This window comes from Cherax quadricarinatus, chromosome 55 (assembly GCF_038502225.1).
Source record: "Cherax quadricarinatus isolate ZL_2023a chromosome 55, ASM3850222v1, whole genome shotgun sequence".
Taxonomy (NCBI): domain Eukaryota; kingdom Metazoa; phylum Arthropoda; class Malacostraca; order Decapoda; family Parastacidae; genus Cherax; species Cherax quadricarinatus.
This window is the reverse complement of record NC_091346.1, coordinates 9,254,181-9,272,557: the sequence shown is the minus strand read 5'-3', so window position 1 is coordinate 9,272,557 and position 18,377 is coordinate 9,254,181. Positions and strand designations below refer to the sequence as shown.

Genomic DNA, 18,377 nt, shown 5'->3' with positions numbered 1-18,377 from the left:
ACAGTATATTGCTGCAAGAACTGTAGTACAGTATATTGCTGCAAGAACTGTAGTACAGTATATTGCTACAAGAACTGTAGTACAGTATATTGCTACAAGAACTGTAGTACAGTATATTGCAGCAAGAACTGTGGTACAGTATATTGCTGCAAGAACTGTGGTACAGTATATTGCTGCAAGAACTGTAGTACAGTATATTGCTGCAAGAACTGTAGTACAGTATATTGCTGCAAGAACTGTAGTACAGTATATTGCTGCAAGAACTGTAGTACAGTATATTGCTACAAGAACTGTAGTACAGTATATTGCTACAAGAACTGTAGTACAGTATATTGCTACAAGAACTGTAGTACAGTATATTGCTACAAGAACTGTAGTACAGTATATTGCTACAAGAACTGTAGTACAGTATATTGCAGCAAGAACTGTGGTACAGTATATTGCAGCAAGAACTGTGGTACAGTATATTGCAGCAAGAACTGTAGTACAGTGATAATGTCCTGTGATACTGTCCCGAGAATTGTAGTCCAGTGATATTGTTCCAATGATGTTGTTCCAAGCATTGTTCCGGTGACATTTAGGATGCAACATTGGCCATATGATGATCCCACCATCACAGTCATGTGATCATCCCACCATCACAGTCATGTGACCATCCCACCATCACAGTCATGTGACCATCCCACCATCACAGTCATGTGACCATCCCACCATCACAGTCATGTGACCATCCCACCATCACAGTCATGTGACCATCCCACCATCACAGTCATGTGACCATCCCACCATCACAGTCATGTGACCATCCCACCATCACAGTCATGTGATCATCCCACCATCACAGTCATGTGATCATCCCACCATCACAGTCATGTGATCATCCCACCATCACAGTTATGTGATCATCCCACCATCAGAGTCATGTGATCATCCCACCACAACAAGCTGTGACGTCAGTGGTGCTGCTGTGTTCATTCCACACATTGCTGTAAAATCACTGAACAAACCGTAATTCTCAACGCATGTATAATTAAAACTTGTTAGTTTACCATATAGGTTTGTCACTACTACATTGCGCATCAATGTTTTTTCAAATTAAATTAAATATAATAATAATAATAATATTAATAATAATAACAATAATAATAATAATAATAATAATAATAATAATAATAATAATAATGCGAGAGTGGGAAAAATGCTGTCAACACATTTTGCGGAGAATAAGAAAAAGTTTTGGAATGAGATTAAGTTGAGAAAGCCTAGGAAACGAATGAATTTGACAGTTAAAAATAGGAGAGGAGAATTATTAGAGAGCTGGAGGTATGGGGAAGATGGAGGGAATGTATTGAGGACCAGTTAAATACTGATGAAGATAGGGAAGCTATTATTTCGTGCACTGGCCAGGGAGGTATAATATCTTTTAGGAGTAATGAAGAGCCAGAAGTGAGTGTAGGGAAGGTACGTGAAGCTGTGAGTAGAATAAAATGAGTTAAAGCAGCTGGGATTGATGTGATCAAGATAGAAATGAGAGAAGCAGGTGGAGATATAGTTTTTGAATGGTTGGTGCTTTTATTTAATAAATGTATGATCAAGGAGAAGGGACCTAAGGATTGGCAGACAACATTCATAGTCCCTTTGTACAAAGGCAAAGGCCGACAAAAGAGAACATAAGAATTATAGAGAAATAGGCCTGTTGAATATACCTGGTAAGTTGTATGGTAGAGTTATTATTAAAAGAATTAAGAGCAGGACGGAGAGTGGGATCGCAGATGAGCAAAGAGGATTTAGGAAGGGTAGGGGATGTGTAGACCAAGTGTTCACAGTGAAGCATATAAGTGAACACTATTTAGATAAGAGTAAAGAGGCATTTGTTGCATTTTTGGATGTGTAAAAGGCATATGATAGGGTGGATAGGGAAGCAATGTGGCAAATGTTGCTGGTGTATTTAATAGGAGGTAGGTTATTGAAAGCAGTGAAGAGTTTTTATGAGAATACTGAGATTCAGGTTAGGATATGTAGGAGAGAGGGAGATTATTTCCCAGTAAAAGTAGGCCTTAGACAGGAATGCATGATGCCACAGGGGTTATTCAATATATCTATATATCTATAGCTAGGGTGTTGGGAAAAAGTGTGGGATTGAAAGATGAGGAATCTAACACAAAGTGTGAGTTGCCTCAGTTGCTTTTTACTGGTGACACTGTGCTTCTGGGAGATTCTCAAGAGAAGTTGCAGAGATTGGTGGATGAATTTGAGAGGGTGTGTAAAGAAAAAAAAAAAAATTGAAAGTGAACATAGGAAAGAGAAATGTCATGAGAATTAACAAAATATTAGATAATGAAAGATAAGATATCTGACTGTAGGGATGGAGTTTGGAGGTACTGAATTTCTCAAGATACTGGGAGTTGAATTATCAGCAGATGGATTTATAAAATACTAGATGAACCATAACAGGTGAAGGGGGAAAAAGGTGAGTGGTGCACTGAGAAGTTTGTGGAGACAAAGAACGTTATCCATGGAGACAAAGAGGAGTATGTATGAAAGTATAGTGGTACTAACGCTCTTATATGGTGTGAAATATGGGTGGTGAATGTTGCAACAAAAAGGCTGGAGGAAGTTGTTGAGGTGTTTTGGACATTTAAAGAAGAGGTTTCATGTGTGAGGTGTATGAATGAACGAAGAAATTCACAGGTAAGACCCACAAGTGAGGACAGACGAAGAATAGTCGGTGAGAGGAATGTTTTAAGTTGTAGACAAAGAGCCATGGCTAAACTCAGCAGCATGACATTGTGAAGATGTATACGACGATGTATAAAGCACGAGAACACAGGAGAACACACGAAAACACACGAGAACACACTGTGCTGGCTGAATCTTGAGCAGTGAGTGTGTGTTAATCTTAATGGTGATTGGTGGCAGTTGAGAGGCATTTGTTTACTGGGAGTTGTGACCATGTTTCACAACTTCCATGTTGTCGCATCTGGATCCATTTGTGAGGTTCATGAATCTTGATTTAGGGATGATGTTAAGTCTTGTTTTCTTTTCTCCAAGATCTGGTTATTCTATTGCTTCTTCTAAGGCTTTTAGTAGTCTTGGTAACGAGCAGGTGAAGTTAGGGTTGCAGGAATACTTTACTGCTTGATTCGCAAGTTGTGTGTGTAGTTTGAGCAAAAGCATTTCGTGATTTTGTTGTGCAGTTGTATAGTAAGTAATGTTGGTCCATTTGAAGTAGGAAGTGGGGTCTTCTTTCACTTCTTTATATCTTGGCTGGTGGTCGGAGCGTTTGGGGCGAAGTCACTGATTGGTCCATAGTAGTGGAAGAGGCGGAAGACTCTTGTGATAGAAGGGTGATGATTGGGTAGTTTGTGTGATGAGCACCTCATTGGCGGGATTTGGAGTCTCGTTATATGTAGGAGGTGATAATGGTGGTGAAGCTGCCTTGGAGTGACTTGCTGATGTTGAAACATTGACAAGATTGGAAGACAGATCGGCAGTAGTGAAGTTAACGACGTTAGGAAGAATTTGTAGGATGTCAGCTGAAGGTATTAAGTCAGGAAGACGAAGGCTGACATGTTGATAAGTCGGAATAGTTCATTAATGGTGGTGTTGAACGTGCCCGGGATGGCTGCATTCTCAAGGTGTGCATACATCATGCAACACAATACCATGGAGGGAACCAGAAATGGAGGGACGTGCTGGGTATAGATGACTGTTGTGTAGCTTGAAGAATTATCTTGGTATCAGATTACAGTTTTGTTATGGCAGCATATGTCGGCGATTTGGGGCTGCTCTTCTTAGCTGCATCTTCGATTTTCTTAGAGAGCATTTCTTTCCGTAGTGGGAATTTGGCTGCAGTTGAGGCAGGTTGGAGTGGCACTGGTAGTGGGACAGACTTTGAAATAATGACCGTCCTTTCCGCAGATGGAAGAGAATTTCTTATTTCTAATGGGACAGTCAGTCGTCGAGTTGTAGTAAGAATAACAGTTATAGCAAGGTGAAACATGATGAATATGGTAATAGAAAATGTCTAGGTCATCAGAAAGAGCCTTGGTAGTCATATCAATGTTGTAGAAGGTAAGTTGGACCATTACAGAGGCGTTAGGAATTTGGGTGATGTCAATCGAGACACAACTGTTTTGATCCTCGACTGAAGTCTTCGTGTCATCAGTTGACAGGGAAGTGATGATCTTGTCCAACCGTTTGACAAAAAAAGAACGCTTTGCCAGCAGGAAAGGTGAAAGAGAGACGTTGAATAGTCGGTCACTGAGTGACCTATCACAGTTTGCACCTATCACACAGTCTGCTGTGTCGTCCAAAAGCTTCGAAGCTTCATGATCATCAGTACAGACGACAATGAACGAGTCTTTCAAAGAGTGGATAGCTGTAAATTTCACCTGCAAGCAGGTCTTCACAGCTGCAGCAAGGGCAAGTTTGGCAAGAGTCGTTGGTAACTCCACTGGATGGCTTGATCTTTACACGATGACCAAACATCGTGAAAGAGTGAAGGTGATGACTGAAGGACAGAGATTCCCCTCCCCAACGGGGATCGTTGGAAGACTGGAAAGATGAGAGTTAGAGCTTCTGTGACTGCACAGAACGAGGTCTACAGAGCGAATGGGTCTCTGAGTTTTAGTTTTTTTGTGCCAGTTTTTAGTTTTTGCGAGGTGCTTCGACTTCCATCAAAAGTGCGTGAGCGTGTTAGGAGCGATTGGAGGCATGTGGTTTTTATGATTGACGCGCTGTTGGAGTGTGTGCAGAGTAACAGTATACACCTGTCACACAGTCTACACCTGTCACACACACTACACCTGTCACACTACGAATTTCACAAAGTCTACACCTGTCACACAATGTACACTGTCACACTATACCTGTCATACTACACCTGTCACAGTCAACACCTGTCACACAGTCTACACCTGTCACACAGTCTACACCTATCACAGTCTACACCGATCACACAGTACACACCTATCACACAGTCTACACTTATCACACAGTCTACACCTATCACACAGTCTACACCGATCACACAGTACACACCTATCACACAGTCTACACTTATCACACAGTCTACATCTACCACACAGTCTACGCCTGTCACACCTGTCACACAGTCTACACTGTCACAGTCTACACCTATCACACAGTCTACACCTATCAAAAAGTCTATACCTATCGCATAGTCTACACCTATCGCACAGTCTACACCTATCGCACAGTCTACACATATCGCACAGTCTACACCTATCACACAGTCTGCACCTATCGCACAGTCTACACCTATCGCACAGTCTACGCCTATCACACAGTCTACACCTATCAAAAAGTCTATACCTATCACACAGTCTACATCTGTCACACAGTCTACACCTATTTCACAGTCTACACCTATCGCACAGTCTACACCTATCGCACAGTCTACACCTATCGCACAGTCTACGCCTACAGCACAGTCTACACCTATCGCACAGTCTACACCTATCACACAGTCTGCACTTGTCACACAGTCTGCACCTATCACACAGTCTACACCTTTCACACAGTCTACAACTGCCACAGTCTACACATCACACAGTCTACACCTGTCACACACACTACACCTATCACACAGTCTACACCTATCCCACAGTCTACACCTATCACACAGTCTACACCTATCATACAGTCTACACCTATCACACAGTTTACATCTGTCACACAGTCTACACCTGTCACACAGTCTACACTTATCACACATTCTACGCCTGTCACACAGTTTACATCTCTCACGCAGTCTACACCTGTTACACAGTCTACACATATCACACAGTCTACACCTATCACACAGTCTAGATGTCACACAGTCTACACCTGTCACACAGTCTATACCTGGCACACAGTCTACACCTGTCACACAGTCTACACCTGTCACACATTCTACACATATCACACAGTCTACATCTGTCACGCAGTCTACACCTGTCACACAGTCTATACCTGTCAGAGTCTACACCTGTCACACAGTCTATACCTGTCACACCAGTCTACACCTGTCACACAGTCTACACATATCACAGTCTACACCTATAACACAGTCTACACCTGTCACACGGTTTACATCTGTCACACAGTCTGCACCTGCAACACAGTCTACCCATATCACACAGTCTACACCTGTCACACAGTCTACATGTCACACAGTCTGCACCTGCAACACAGTCTATACATATCACACAGTCTACACCTGTCACACAGTCTACACATGCCACACAGTCTACACATGTCACACAGTCTACACCTGTCACACAGTCTACACATGTCACACAGTCTACACATGTCACACAGTCTACACATGTCACACAGTCTACACCTGTCACACAGTCTACACATGTCACACAGTCTACACATGTCACACAGTCTACACATGTCACACAGTCTACACCTGTCACACAGTCTACATGACACACAGTCTGCACCTGCAACACAGTCTATACATATCACACAGTCTACACATGTCACACAGTCTACACCTGTCACACAGTCTACACATGTCACACAGTCTACACCTGTCACACAGTCTACACATGTCACACAGTCTACACCTGTCACACAGTCTACACCTAACACACGGAAACATTTAAGGAACACTGTGCGCAGCGCAACACAGTTGCGAATAATCCAGTGAATCTTACCGACGATACATCACCAAAACCTCTGAAAACTTGATACTGATCAAATATGAGACAGAAAATTAAAATGTTGATGACGATATTCCTAGGAGTAGAAAAGTCTCATTTCGTTAAGCTTTAAAACTCCCTAAAACGTCAGATTTTCTACAGTAGTTTTTTCTCATCTGTTTTAAATTCTTTCTAAACCCGTAGAAAAAAAAATTATTTTGATTTTATTAGAAACTGGCACCCACGCAGCCCAAAATAAGTAAAAGATACTTTTAAATAAGATAGACCAGAATGTAGGGTTTGAAGAGGAGCAGAAGAGGCCTTCTCGAGGTATGACATTTTAAACAATTTACAGGGTAAAATTGGAAAATTTAAATTTACACAGCTCAGAGTGAGTGATATGTTGTATATTAATAATGTCCACTAATAATAAACGTTTAAAGCCTATCAGAAAATTCATTCTCCAGTCATTCATCTGATTCCAGTGATTTCAAGTTTTTAAATATTTCTCAAAAAATTTGAATCTACTGAGACTAAACTCATGGGTTTCCATTATTACAGAATATATTGGCAATAATATTTTGAAGCCTACCAGAAGGAGCTTTAGTTATTGAATAAAAAAAATGATTATCACTATTCATTGAGTTAACCTTCACACTAGTGATAATTTGATGCCGATCAGAAGAACCGTTCTTGTGATATGACATAGACGGAAACGATTCCAAGATCCTTTTTTCGTTGCTTTTTAAAATGCCATCAAATTTGCCGGTACGAAAACTGAAAAGTATTTATCCAGGCACTAAGATGCCTCAGCCATTAAATTATCCAGGCACTAAGATGCCTCAGCCATTAAATTATCCAGGTACTAAGATGCCTCAGCCATTAAATTATCCAGGTACTAAGATGCCTCAGCCATTAAATTATCCAGGCACTAAGATGCCTCAGCCATTAAATTATCCAGGCACTAAGATGCCTCAGCCATTAAATTATCCAGGCACTAAGATGCCTCAGCCATTAAATTATCCAGGCACTAAGATGCCTCAGCCATTAAATTATCCAGGCACTAAGATGCCTCAGCCATTAAATTATCCAGGCACTAAGATATCTCAGCCATTAAATTATCCAGGCACTAAGATGCCTCAGCCATTAAATTATCCAGGCACTAAGATGCCTCAGCCATTAAATTATCCAGGTACTAAGATGCCTCAGCCATTAAATTATCCAGGCACTAAGATGCCTCAGCCATTAAATTATTCAGGTACTAAGATGCCTCAGCCATTAAATTATCCAGGTACTAAGATGCCTCAGCCATTAAATTATTCAGGTACTAAGATGCCTCAGCCATTAAATTATCCAGGTACTAAGATGCCTCAGCCATTAAATTATCCAGGTACTAAGATGCCTCAGCCATTAAATTATCCAGGCACTAAGATGCCTCACCATTAAATTATCCAGGTACTAAGATGCCTCAGCCATTAAATTATCCAGGCACTAAGATGCCTCAGCCATTAAATTATCCAGGCACTAAGATATCTCAGCCATTAAATTATCCAGGCACTAAGATGCCTCAGCCATTAAATTATCCAGGCACTAAGATGCCTCAGCCATTAAATTATCCAGGTACTAAGATGCCCCAGCCATTAAATTATCCAGGTACTAAGATGCCTCAGCCATTAAATTATCCAGGTATTAAGATGCCTCAGCAATTAAATTATCCAGGTACTAAGATGCCTCAGCCATTAAATTATCCAGGTACTAAGATGCCTCAGCTATTAAATTATTCAGGTACTAAGATGCCTCAGCCATTAAATTATCCAGACACTAAGATGCCTCAGCCATTAAATTATCCAGACACTAAGATGCCTCAGCGGTGTTCCTCAGGGGTCAGTGTTGGGCCCGTTGTTGTTCACAATTTACATAAACGACAAAGATGAGGGAATAAATAGCGACATAAGCAAATTTGTTGATGGCACCAAACTAGGCCGTCCAATTCATTCTAATGAGGACATTAGAGCACTCCAGGATGATTTAAATAGACTGACGCAATGGTGGGAGAAGTGGCAGATGCAGTTTCATATTGACAAATGCAAAGTTCTGAATGTTGGACAGGTAAATAACCATGCCACATATAAACTAAATAATGTTGATCTTAATACTACTGATTGCAAAAATGATTTAGGAGTTCTGGTTAGCAGTAATCTAAAACCAAGACAACAGTGCATTAGTGTTCGCAATAAAGCTAACAGAATTCTTGGCTTCATATCTAGAAGTATAAATAATAGAAGTCCTCAGGTTGTTCCTCAACTCTACATATCCTTGGTTAGGCCTCATTTAGACTATGCTGCTCAGTTCTGGTCACCGTATTACAGAATGGATGTAAATGCTCTGGAAAATGTACAGAGGATGACAAAGATGATCCCATGTATCAGAAATCTTCCCTATGAGGATAGACTGAGGCCCTGAATCTGCACTCTCTCGAAAGGCGTAGAATTAGGGGGGATATGATCGAGGTGTATTAATGAAAAACAGGAATAAATAAAGGGGATGTAAATAGCGTGCTGAAAATTTCCAGCCAAGACAGGACTCGCAGCTATGGTTTCAAGTTGGAAAAATTCAGATTCAGAAAGGATATAGGAAAGCACTGGTTTGGTAATAGAGTTGTGGATGAGTGTAACAAACTCCCGAGTACAGTTATTCAGGCTAAAACGTTGTGTAGTTTTAAAAAGAGGTTAGATAAATACATGAGTGTGTGTGGGTTGGTGTGAGTTAGACCTGACTAGCTTGTGCTGCTGGGTCTGGTGCCGTGCTCCTTCCTTGAGTGGAGGTGACCAGACTGGGTGGGTCATTGGGCTAATCCGGGGGGGGATCATTGGGCTAATCCGCGGGGGACATGGACCTGCTCCGCATGGGTCAGTAGACCTGTTGCAGTGTTCCTTCTTTCTTATGTTCTTATGTTCTTATTAAATTATCCAGGCACTAAGATGCCTCAGCCATTAAATTATCCAGGTACTAAGATGCCTCAGCCATTAAATTATCCAGGCACTAAGATGCCTCAGCCATTAAATTATCCAGGCACTAAGATGCCTCAGCCATTAAATTATCCAGGCACTAAGATGCCTCAGCCATTAAATTATCCAGGTACTAAGATGCCTCAGCCATTAAATTATCCAGGTACTAAGATACCTCAGCCATTAAATTATCCAGGTACTAAGATGCCTCAACCATTAAATTATCCAGGCACTAAGATACCTCAGCCATTAAATTATCCAGGCACTAAGATGCCTCAGCCATTAAATTATCCAGGCACTAAGATGCCTCAGTCATTAAATTATCCAGGCACTAAGATGCCTCAGCCATTAAATTATCCAGGTACTAAGATGCCTCAGCCATTAAATTATCCAGGCACTAAGATACCTCAGCCATTAAATTATCCAGGCACTAAGATACCTCAGCCATTAAATTATCCAGGCACTAAGATGCCTCAGCCATTAAATTATCCAGGCACTAAGATGCCTGAGACATTAATTATCCAGGCACTAAGATACCTCAGCCATTAAATTATCCAGGCACTAAGATGCCTCAGCCATTAAATTATCCAGGCACTAAGATGCCTCAGCCATTAAATAATAAAGGCGTTTAGAAAGGATAATTTGAAAGGTTTGAAGCAACATCAGTGACAATTCTGGAAGATTTTCCAGGCATTCCAGGATGCTGGGAATGGGTCAACAACTCCGGTCACAGGCCAGGTAAACTTGGCAACTGTACTATGAATCTGGTCCATGTTACTTTATGTAAGTGTTGAATAGTTGAAGAACATCCGAAGAAGCGTTCTTGAGGTATGAACGATATAAATACAAAAGTTAGACGAAGGATAAGAAGTAGAAAAGGATATAAAAAAAAGGCAACTTTTTAAACTTTCCCTTTACGGGATAATAATAATAATAATAATAATAATAATAATAATAATAATAATAATAATCTTGGTAACTATTGTTATTTTTAGTAGTAGTAGTAGTAATAGTAGCAGTATTAGTAGCAGTAGTAGTAGTAGTTGTAGTAGTAGTAGTAGCAGTAGCAGTAGTAGTTGTAGTACTAGTAGTAGTAGGTGTGGTGGTGGTGGTGGTGGTGGTGGTAGGTGTGGTGGTGCGGTGTGGTGGTGGTGGAGTGGTAGCGGTGGTGGCGGTGGTGGTGGTGGTGCTGTGGTGGTGCTATAGTGGTGGTGGTGCTGGTGGCGGTGGTGGTGGTAAGGTGCTATTAGTGTGCTGTAGTGGTGGTGGTGTGGCGGTGGTGGTGCTGTGGTGGTGCTGTGTGTGTGGTATGCGGTGGTGCAGTGGTAGGTATCGTGGTAGTGGCGGTGGTGGTGGTGGTGGCGGTGGTGGTGGTAATGCTGGAGTGGTGGCGGTGGAGTGGTGGTGGTGCGTGGTGGTGGCAATGGTGGTGGTATGGTGTTGCGGTGGCGTGATGGTGGTGGGCGGTGGTGGCAGTGAGGTGGTGGTGGTAGGTGCTGTTGTGGTACTATTAGTAGTAGGCAGTAGTGGCAGTGGTAGTGGTAGGTGCTATTGGTGGTGCTGTTGAGTAGTCGTGTAGCGGTAATGGTAGTGCGTGTGTGGTAGTAGTACTATTAGGTAGTACTGTTGGTAGTGATCGTGGTAGCAGAGTGCTAGTGTATGCTAGTGTAGTAATAATAGTGGTAGTGGTTGGCAGTTGGTGGTGGTATGTTGTGCAGGTGGTAAGTGGTGGCTTGGTAGTGGCGGTGGTGGCGGTGGTGGTGGCGGTGGTGGTAGCGGTGGTAGTGGTTGGCGGTGGTGGCGGTGGTGGTGCTGGTGGCGGTGGTGGTGCGGTGGTGGTGGCGTGGCGGTGGTGGTGGTGGTGGCAGCAGGCCGGTGGTGGAGTAGTGGGAGTGATGGTGCTGGCGGTGGTGGCGGTGGTGGCAGTGGTGGTAGTAGCGGTGGTGGTGTGGTAGTGTGGCGTTGGTAGGTGGTGGCGGTGGTGGTGCTGGTGGTAGTAAGGTGGTGGTAGTGGTGGTGGTGTAACGGTGGTGCGGTGGCGGTGGTGGTGGTGGTGGTGGTCGGTGGTGGCGGTGGTGGTGCTGGCGGTGGTGCTGGTGGTGGTGGTGGTGGTGGTGGTGGCGGTGGCGGTGGTGGTGGCGGTGGCGGTGGTGGCAGTGGTGGTGGTGGGGGCGGTGGTGGCAGTGGTGGCGGTGGTGGTGGTGGTGCTGGTGGTGGCGGTGGTGGTGGTGGCGGTGGTGGTGGTGGTGGTGCGGTGGCGGTGGTGGTAGCGGTGGCAGGAGGTGGTGGTGGTGGTGGTGGTGGCGGTGGTGGCGGTGGTGTGGTGGCGGTGGTGGTGGTTGCCGGCGGTGTGGCGGTGGTGGTGCTGGTGGCGGTGGTGGTGGCGGTGGTGGTGGCGTTGGCGGTGGTGGTGGTGGTGGTGGTGGTGGCGGCGGCGGTGGTGGCGGTGGTGGTGAGTGGGAGTGGTGGTGGTGGTGGCGTGGTGGCGGTGGTGGCGGTGGTGGCGGTGGCGGTGGTGGCGGTGGTGGTGGTGGCGGTGGTGGTGGTAGTAGGTGGTGCAGTGGCGGTGGTGGTGGCGGTGGCAGGTGGTGGTGGTGGTGGTGGTGGTGGCGGTGGTGGCGGTGGTGTGGTGGCGGTGGTGGTGGTGGTGGCGGTGGTGGTGGTGGCGGTGGTGGTGGCGGTGGTGGCGGTGGTGGTGGTGGCGGTGGTGGTGGTGGCGGTGGTGGTGGCGGTGGTGGCGGTGGTGGTGGTGTTGCGGTGGTTGTGGTGGCTGCAGCGGTGGATGTAGTGGGTGTTGCGGTGGTTGTGGTGGGTGGTGTGGTGGTTGTGGTGGCTGCAGCGGTGGATGTAGTGGGAATGGCGGTGGTGGTGGTGGCGGTGGCGGTGGTGGTGGTAGGTGGCGGTGGTGTGGTGCGGTGGTGTGTTATGGCGGCGGTAGGCGGTGGTGGTGGTGATGTGGTGGGAGACGTGGTGGTGGTGGTGGTAGCGGTGGTGGTGGCGGTGGTGGTAGTGGATGGCGGTGGTGGTGGTGGCGGTGTAATGTGGTAATGGCAGTGGCAGGTGGTGAATGGCGGTGGAGTGGCGTTGGTGGGGTGTGGTGGCGTAGTAGTAGTAGCAGCAGTAGTAGTAGTGGTGGTGGTGGCAGTATAGTATTAAGGCTAAATTAAAAACAAAAATACTATTTATAATAATAATAATAATAATAATAATAATAATAATAATAATAATAATAATAATAATAATAATACTTTTCACTTCCTGTCACCATCAATTTCACATATTTTCCTCTTTACATTTATTCACAATTCCATTATATTTTCCACATCTAAACATATAAAGGTCCAGCTTGATCCACCTCGAACATTTCTACTCTCACTAAAAAAAATTTTTTTCCCACATATTGAAACCAATGTTCGTCCACCGTAATGGAATGATTGATCCATTGTTCCTAATGTTTATCTCACTGATGTTTAGTATTCCCACTGAAACTATTGCTCGTTCTACTGAGTTATGTTCGACTCGGTAATGTTTCTGAAATAACGAAATATTATATCTCGTTCATGAAATAATGTGATTCGTCTAACTAAAACTATGATCTGACTAATTGAAATTATTGTTCGTCCAAGTGAACTCTTACCACACTAAAATTGTTTGCCCCACTGATACAGTTGTTCGTCCTGCAAGGAAATCATTGTTGCACTGTACGGGTGGTAATATCTGAGCGTATTTAATTAAGACACTTTCTGTTTCTGCTCATCTAGCAGTAAATAGGTACCTGGGTGTTAGCTGACTGGGGTGGGTCGCATACCGAATGCTCTACATTACCAGTGGTTTTCTATATAGTATGTCACCGATGTCAGCTACATTTGTATAAAATGTATCATGTACTTGTAGGAAGAGTAATTATATAACTGAAGCTCTTGTTATTTATGTCTAAACTGTTCTTGTTCCGCTGGAACAATTGGTCGTCTATGTGATGCAGATGTCGGTCTCGCTGAAGGTATTGTTTGGGCCACTCATTCCATTGTTTTTTAACTTTAAAGTTCCCGTTCTTTATAATTAAATTAATGTTCTAACTACTAACACTAATGTGCTTACCACTGTTGTTATTGTTCATCCATCTGAAACTCTTGTTTGCTTTATGGAACAGTTTGTTTACCTCTGGGATGAAACTCGTTTTCGTCACACTGGTCACTTCGGTTTTCCTGGTGATATTGACTTTAAATACATAAATAAGTGACTAGTTATTCTGTATTAGGTGGCACTATCATGAGCCTCTGTTCTGTTTTATCAATAACAATGTGTTTAATTACGAATATTTCTTTTGAACAACGTTTTGTGCATTGGTTACCTTGTCGTACCTTGTGTACACCTCTGCAGGTAAATTTAAAAAATAAACCTGATGTACACACGTGTTACCCACATATTTAATTAAATACTTAAACATATTACATCCCTTTTTTTGGCTGCCCCTTTTAACCAGAAGCTACTACAATACAATAAACCCTATTCTAGTATTCAATCTAATGCATTTGGAGCATAATAAACAGAAAAAATATAATTTCCTCACCATTGCAACTGTTCTATCATCAGGGTGACCTTGGCCACCAAAGCAAGCGATAGTTGATTTTTAGAGGAGTGTTTCAAACACTGGAGCTGTGTCGTTGATGTTAATGCCCAGGCTACAGCTGCTGCCAATACCTGGACTCTCGAAATGAACTCTGAGGTTTGAGGTGGGGCTGCGTCGCCCATCTTTATGCATATTGGTCACTGACTTGTCTTTTTCCTCCTTTTTGGGTTTAGTGATTTGTAAAAGTGTCTTGTCTTTCGTGATTCCTGCCTCTAATGTTTCACGATGACTATAATCGAAAATCTGGGAGCTACACAACAGGTCTGATGACTTGGATATGATAGTCTGGTTATCCTGTGAGAACACTGATGTCTCGCCTGGTGGATCGAAGACGCTGGCGACACAGTTATTAATGCCGATGTGAAGAGAATTTTGATTCGATAACTTGGCTGGAAGATGACAAACAACAGAAGGGCGGCGAGAGTCGGTACCTTCTCCAAGTGCCACCCGTCCATATATACCCGTTTCAGAGGTGCAGGAGCGGATGGTGCGTGGGCGACTGTTGTTCGTTGAGTAGCGGGTCGAATCTTTTCTCCGCGGTGTTCCGTGTCCACGAATGAAGAGATCGCGGAATGTCTCTCTAAACTGTCGCGACATGCCACAATAGATGGCAAAGTTTATGGGGTAGGAGAATATGATGAAGGAATTAGAGATAATGAAGAAATACATAAGCATGTAATAGGAATCGTTGGAGATAAGTTCGACTCCCATGTTGGTTATGATGTGAAGGAGAGTTATTATTGCAAGAGGAATCTCAGTCACCAGGAAGACGGACACAACAGCGATCAGCATCAGTGTGGTGCAGTTGGAATCCCTCAGTTTCTTGCATTCCCTCTTCGAGTTCTTGTCATTTAAAAGTTTCTTCCTGCGCTTCTGTGCTTCTTTCATGGCCCTGAAGAGGAGAAGGTTGAGCACTACCAGCAACGTGCAGGGACCCAGATGCACGAACACCACCCGGAACCAGAAGTATATTGGAAAGTAAATGTTGGGAGTAATTTGGGTCACCCAGTCGCTGAACCTCTCGCTACATACAAATACACACTCGCCTTGCCATTTAACTTCCACGGAGTCATACACGGTGTCGAAGAATCTGGGCGCCTGGTGAATGGTGGCGAAGATGAAGATCCAGATGATAGCATTGATGACGCGGGGAAGTGTACACCAGGTGCGGGCCAGAGGAGGGTGACACACATAAATGTACCGCTGTACAGCCAGGGCCACCGTCAACCAGATGGATGCTGTGTGAAACAAGTTGGGGATGTCTTCGTGTAGAAAGCCCCAGGCATAGCAAGCGGCTTGGGGATAGAGGGGCTTAGCATGATTGCTTAGTGTGTACATGTAGAAGAAGACGGGTTCCGGGAAGAGCACAGTGAGCATGTCTGAGAGCGCCATAGCCATGAGCACAGCGTTAGTTGGGGAACGCATGTGGTGTTGCCACAAGACGGCAACGATGATAGTGTTGGCAACAGTCGTTACAAGGAGCAATACTGGCATTGCGTACCCATAGAGAGGTATAGCCAGATCCAGAGGGTACAAGTTGCTCACGTTGAGGAAGTCAGTGACGTTGTCACTCCCACAGCTTCCGTTCACCAGTAGGAAGTAGCTCTCAAACGTGCTGACGCCATAATCTGAGAATGTCTCGTTGTCCATGATGGTGGTGATGGGACAGTCTGGGGTGTGAGAAAGCTGGGTTCACGAACACAGACTTGATACCGGTCACACCACAACCATCATAAATTTAACAGATTCATATTTCACAACCATCATCTCAATTTTACATAGCTGCCATGGTTTAATACTCGAGTCAGTTGCAGTCTGTTAGCGAGAGAAGAAGTTCAGGAGTGCCGTACTGACAGGCGGTGCCACTCTCGCTTCTGTAGTTGAACATCGTCTGTGAACACTCCTAATGACTCGTGAACCACTACTAATCACTGTCAAAGCTCACATCTTTTCTCTTTATCATACAGAAAATAAGTTTTCTTTGATTCAGAGCGTTTGTCTTGTAGTTGTTGTTGAGTGACTCTACATCGCCATCACTCGTCTACAAGTCTTATACTTGTGTGTGTGTGCCAGTGCCAGAGTGCCTGGGAGAGCAACAACGACTGTCCTCTCACCACTCCGCTCTCCACGAGACTGAGCTGCTTGTCCACCCGACCACCACCACTCATCTCCACCAAAGCCACCATCACCACCACCACCATCACCACCATCACCACCATCACCACCATCACCACCATCACTACCACCCACTACACCCACCTCCACTTCCATTACTTCCACAGTTATCACCACTACACACCATAATATCACCTCACCCACCAACACCGCCACTGTCACCAACCACCACCACTCACCAAAATCATTTCTCCAACTCCCCTATTACATCCAATATCACCACTCTCAATCATTTTAGCAATCACTACCTCCACCCTAATTACCATGACGACCAATCCACCACAATTATCATCACTACCAAAGTCACTACCCTCCACCAACGACGACAATCGTTGTTATCACCACTAACACCATCACCTCCGCCATCATCACCACAAACTTTAACCATTACCACCACCATCACTTCCCGGCTACCAACCGCCACCACCACCACCCACAATTATTGTTACCATGAAATCTCTTACAACCACCACATTCATTACTATTACCACTACTCAACCCCTACCCACAACTACATCTACCACAACCCCCTGAATCACCACCTACACTTCCAGCATCACCATTATCAAAACCACCAGCCATCACCCACACCGGTACCAACATCCCAACCACCACCTCCACCACCACCTCCACCACCACCTCCACCACCACCTCCACCACCAACAACAACAACAACCATCTTTCATTTTTTTGTGTTTCAAATTCCAATTTGTTTTTTAGTGTATTATAAATTACCACGAAGACTGATCTCACGTGGTAACAAAATTTATATTGCAGGAGCAATTGGCATGTTCAGGCGCCCTATGGTCAAAGTTGTAGGATCCGTTCCCGCATCCTGGAATAGCTCCTATAGTTACCAAAACCGTTGTGGCGCATCTTCAAACGTTCGAAAAACCTGTCTCCTAATTCGTCAAGTGTAATTCAGGTGCCTGGGTGCACGTCTTCCAGTTCATTGGATAAAATAGTGTAAAATGTAGATTCCTGTCAAAAGCGTTAATTAAGTATATTTGAGTCTACCCGCTGTGAACTGCTTCAAGGTAAAAGGACCGATGCATCATACTTCCAGAACAGTGCCCACTTAGTTTATTTCCTGTCCTGGTAAATTTTTCAATGAACTAAATTTATTTTGGGATTGTTAAAGTTGAAATCCGTGATATGACAGGAGAACGCCTCTTCTGGTGGGCTTCAAATTTTTATCATTGATGAATTATCCAGAAACCAAGTTTCCCGTTGTTATTGAGCTCTGGAAGTCTCAGTCTGTCAATTTAAAGAAATAGTGAGACTGATTTTCGTTGATTATCGGCTTCAGTATATAACACTGATATATAAAAATGAAGGACGACAATCTATAAGTTCAGACTTTTCCAGGAAAACTGAGATTTTACTGAAAATGGTAAAGAAAATTGGAATCGTTGGATTCACAGAAACTGCTGGAGATTGTCTTTTCTAATTAGTTTCAAACTTTCGCTGCTGATGTGGTTTATTACAAGAAAGTTTGACTTACACTTTGAAGACTAAGACACTTGTGCACCAGATGCTAATCTTTACTGTGGAAAGGTTTCACTAGTCAGTGGCTTCTTCAGTCCAATACAGAGAAGAACAGTGGAGGATGAGGGAAAGTTTGAGGTAATCAATCCCTAAAGTCGATGTGATCATTACATCAGCCTTGATAGAAGTGTCTCATTCTTCAACTTGTCAGTTGTTTAAACCATTTTTGTCACATCTTTCACTCTGAGATATGTAGATTTTAAATTCCTAATATTTTTAAATAAATTTGTTTTCACAAAATAACTAGAGAACTCTTCTTCTGGTCGGCTTTAAACTCTTAAGAGCTGATGCACCTTTATTTTAGACATTTTTGGGCTTTCCACATGTTAATTTCCCAAATTCAAAGAATAATTATTA

The 18,377-nt window shown here is 43.7% G+C and overlaps 1 protein-coding gene across 1 annotated transcript; it reads right to left on the bottom strand.

Moving 5' to 3' along the window:
• Window positions 1–14,218: 14,218 nt before the first annotated feature.
• On the bottom strand, window positions 14,219–16,413 carry LOC128698886 (sex peptide receptor-like). Its single transcript, XM_053791292.2, has one exon. It carries the CDS (start codon window positions 15,945–15,947, stop codon window positions 14,298–14,300), a length of 1,650 nt encoding a protein of 549 aa, XP_053647267.2. The 5' UTR covers window positions 15,948–16,413; the 3' UTR covers window positions 14,219–14,297.
• Window positions 16,414–18,377: the final 1,964 nt, after the last annotated feature.

What these genes read in the sequence shown, in the direction of transcription:
- LOC128698886 (XM_053791292.2), bottom strand. Translation starts at nt 15,947, where the DNA reads ATGGACAACGAGACATTCTCAGATTATGGCGTCAGCACGTTTGAGAGC.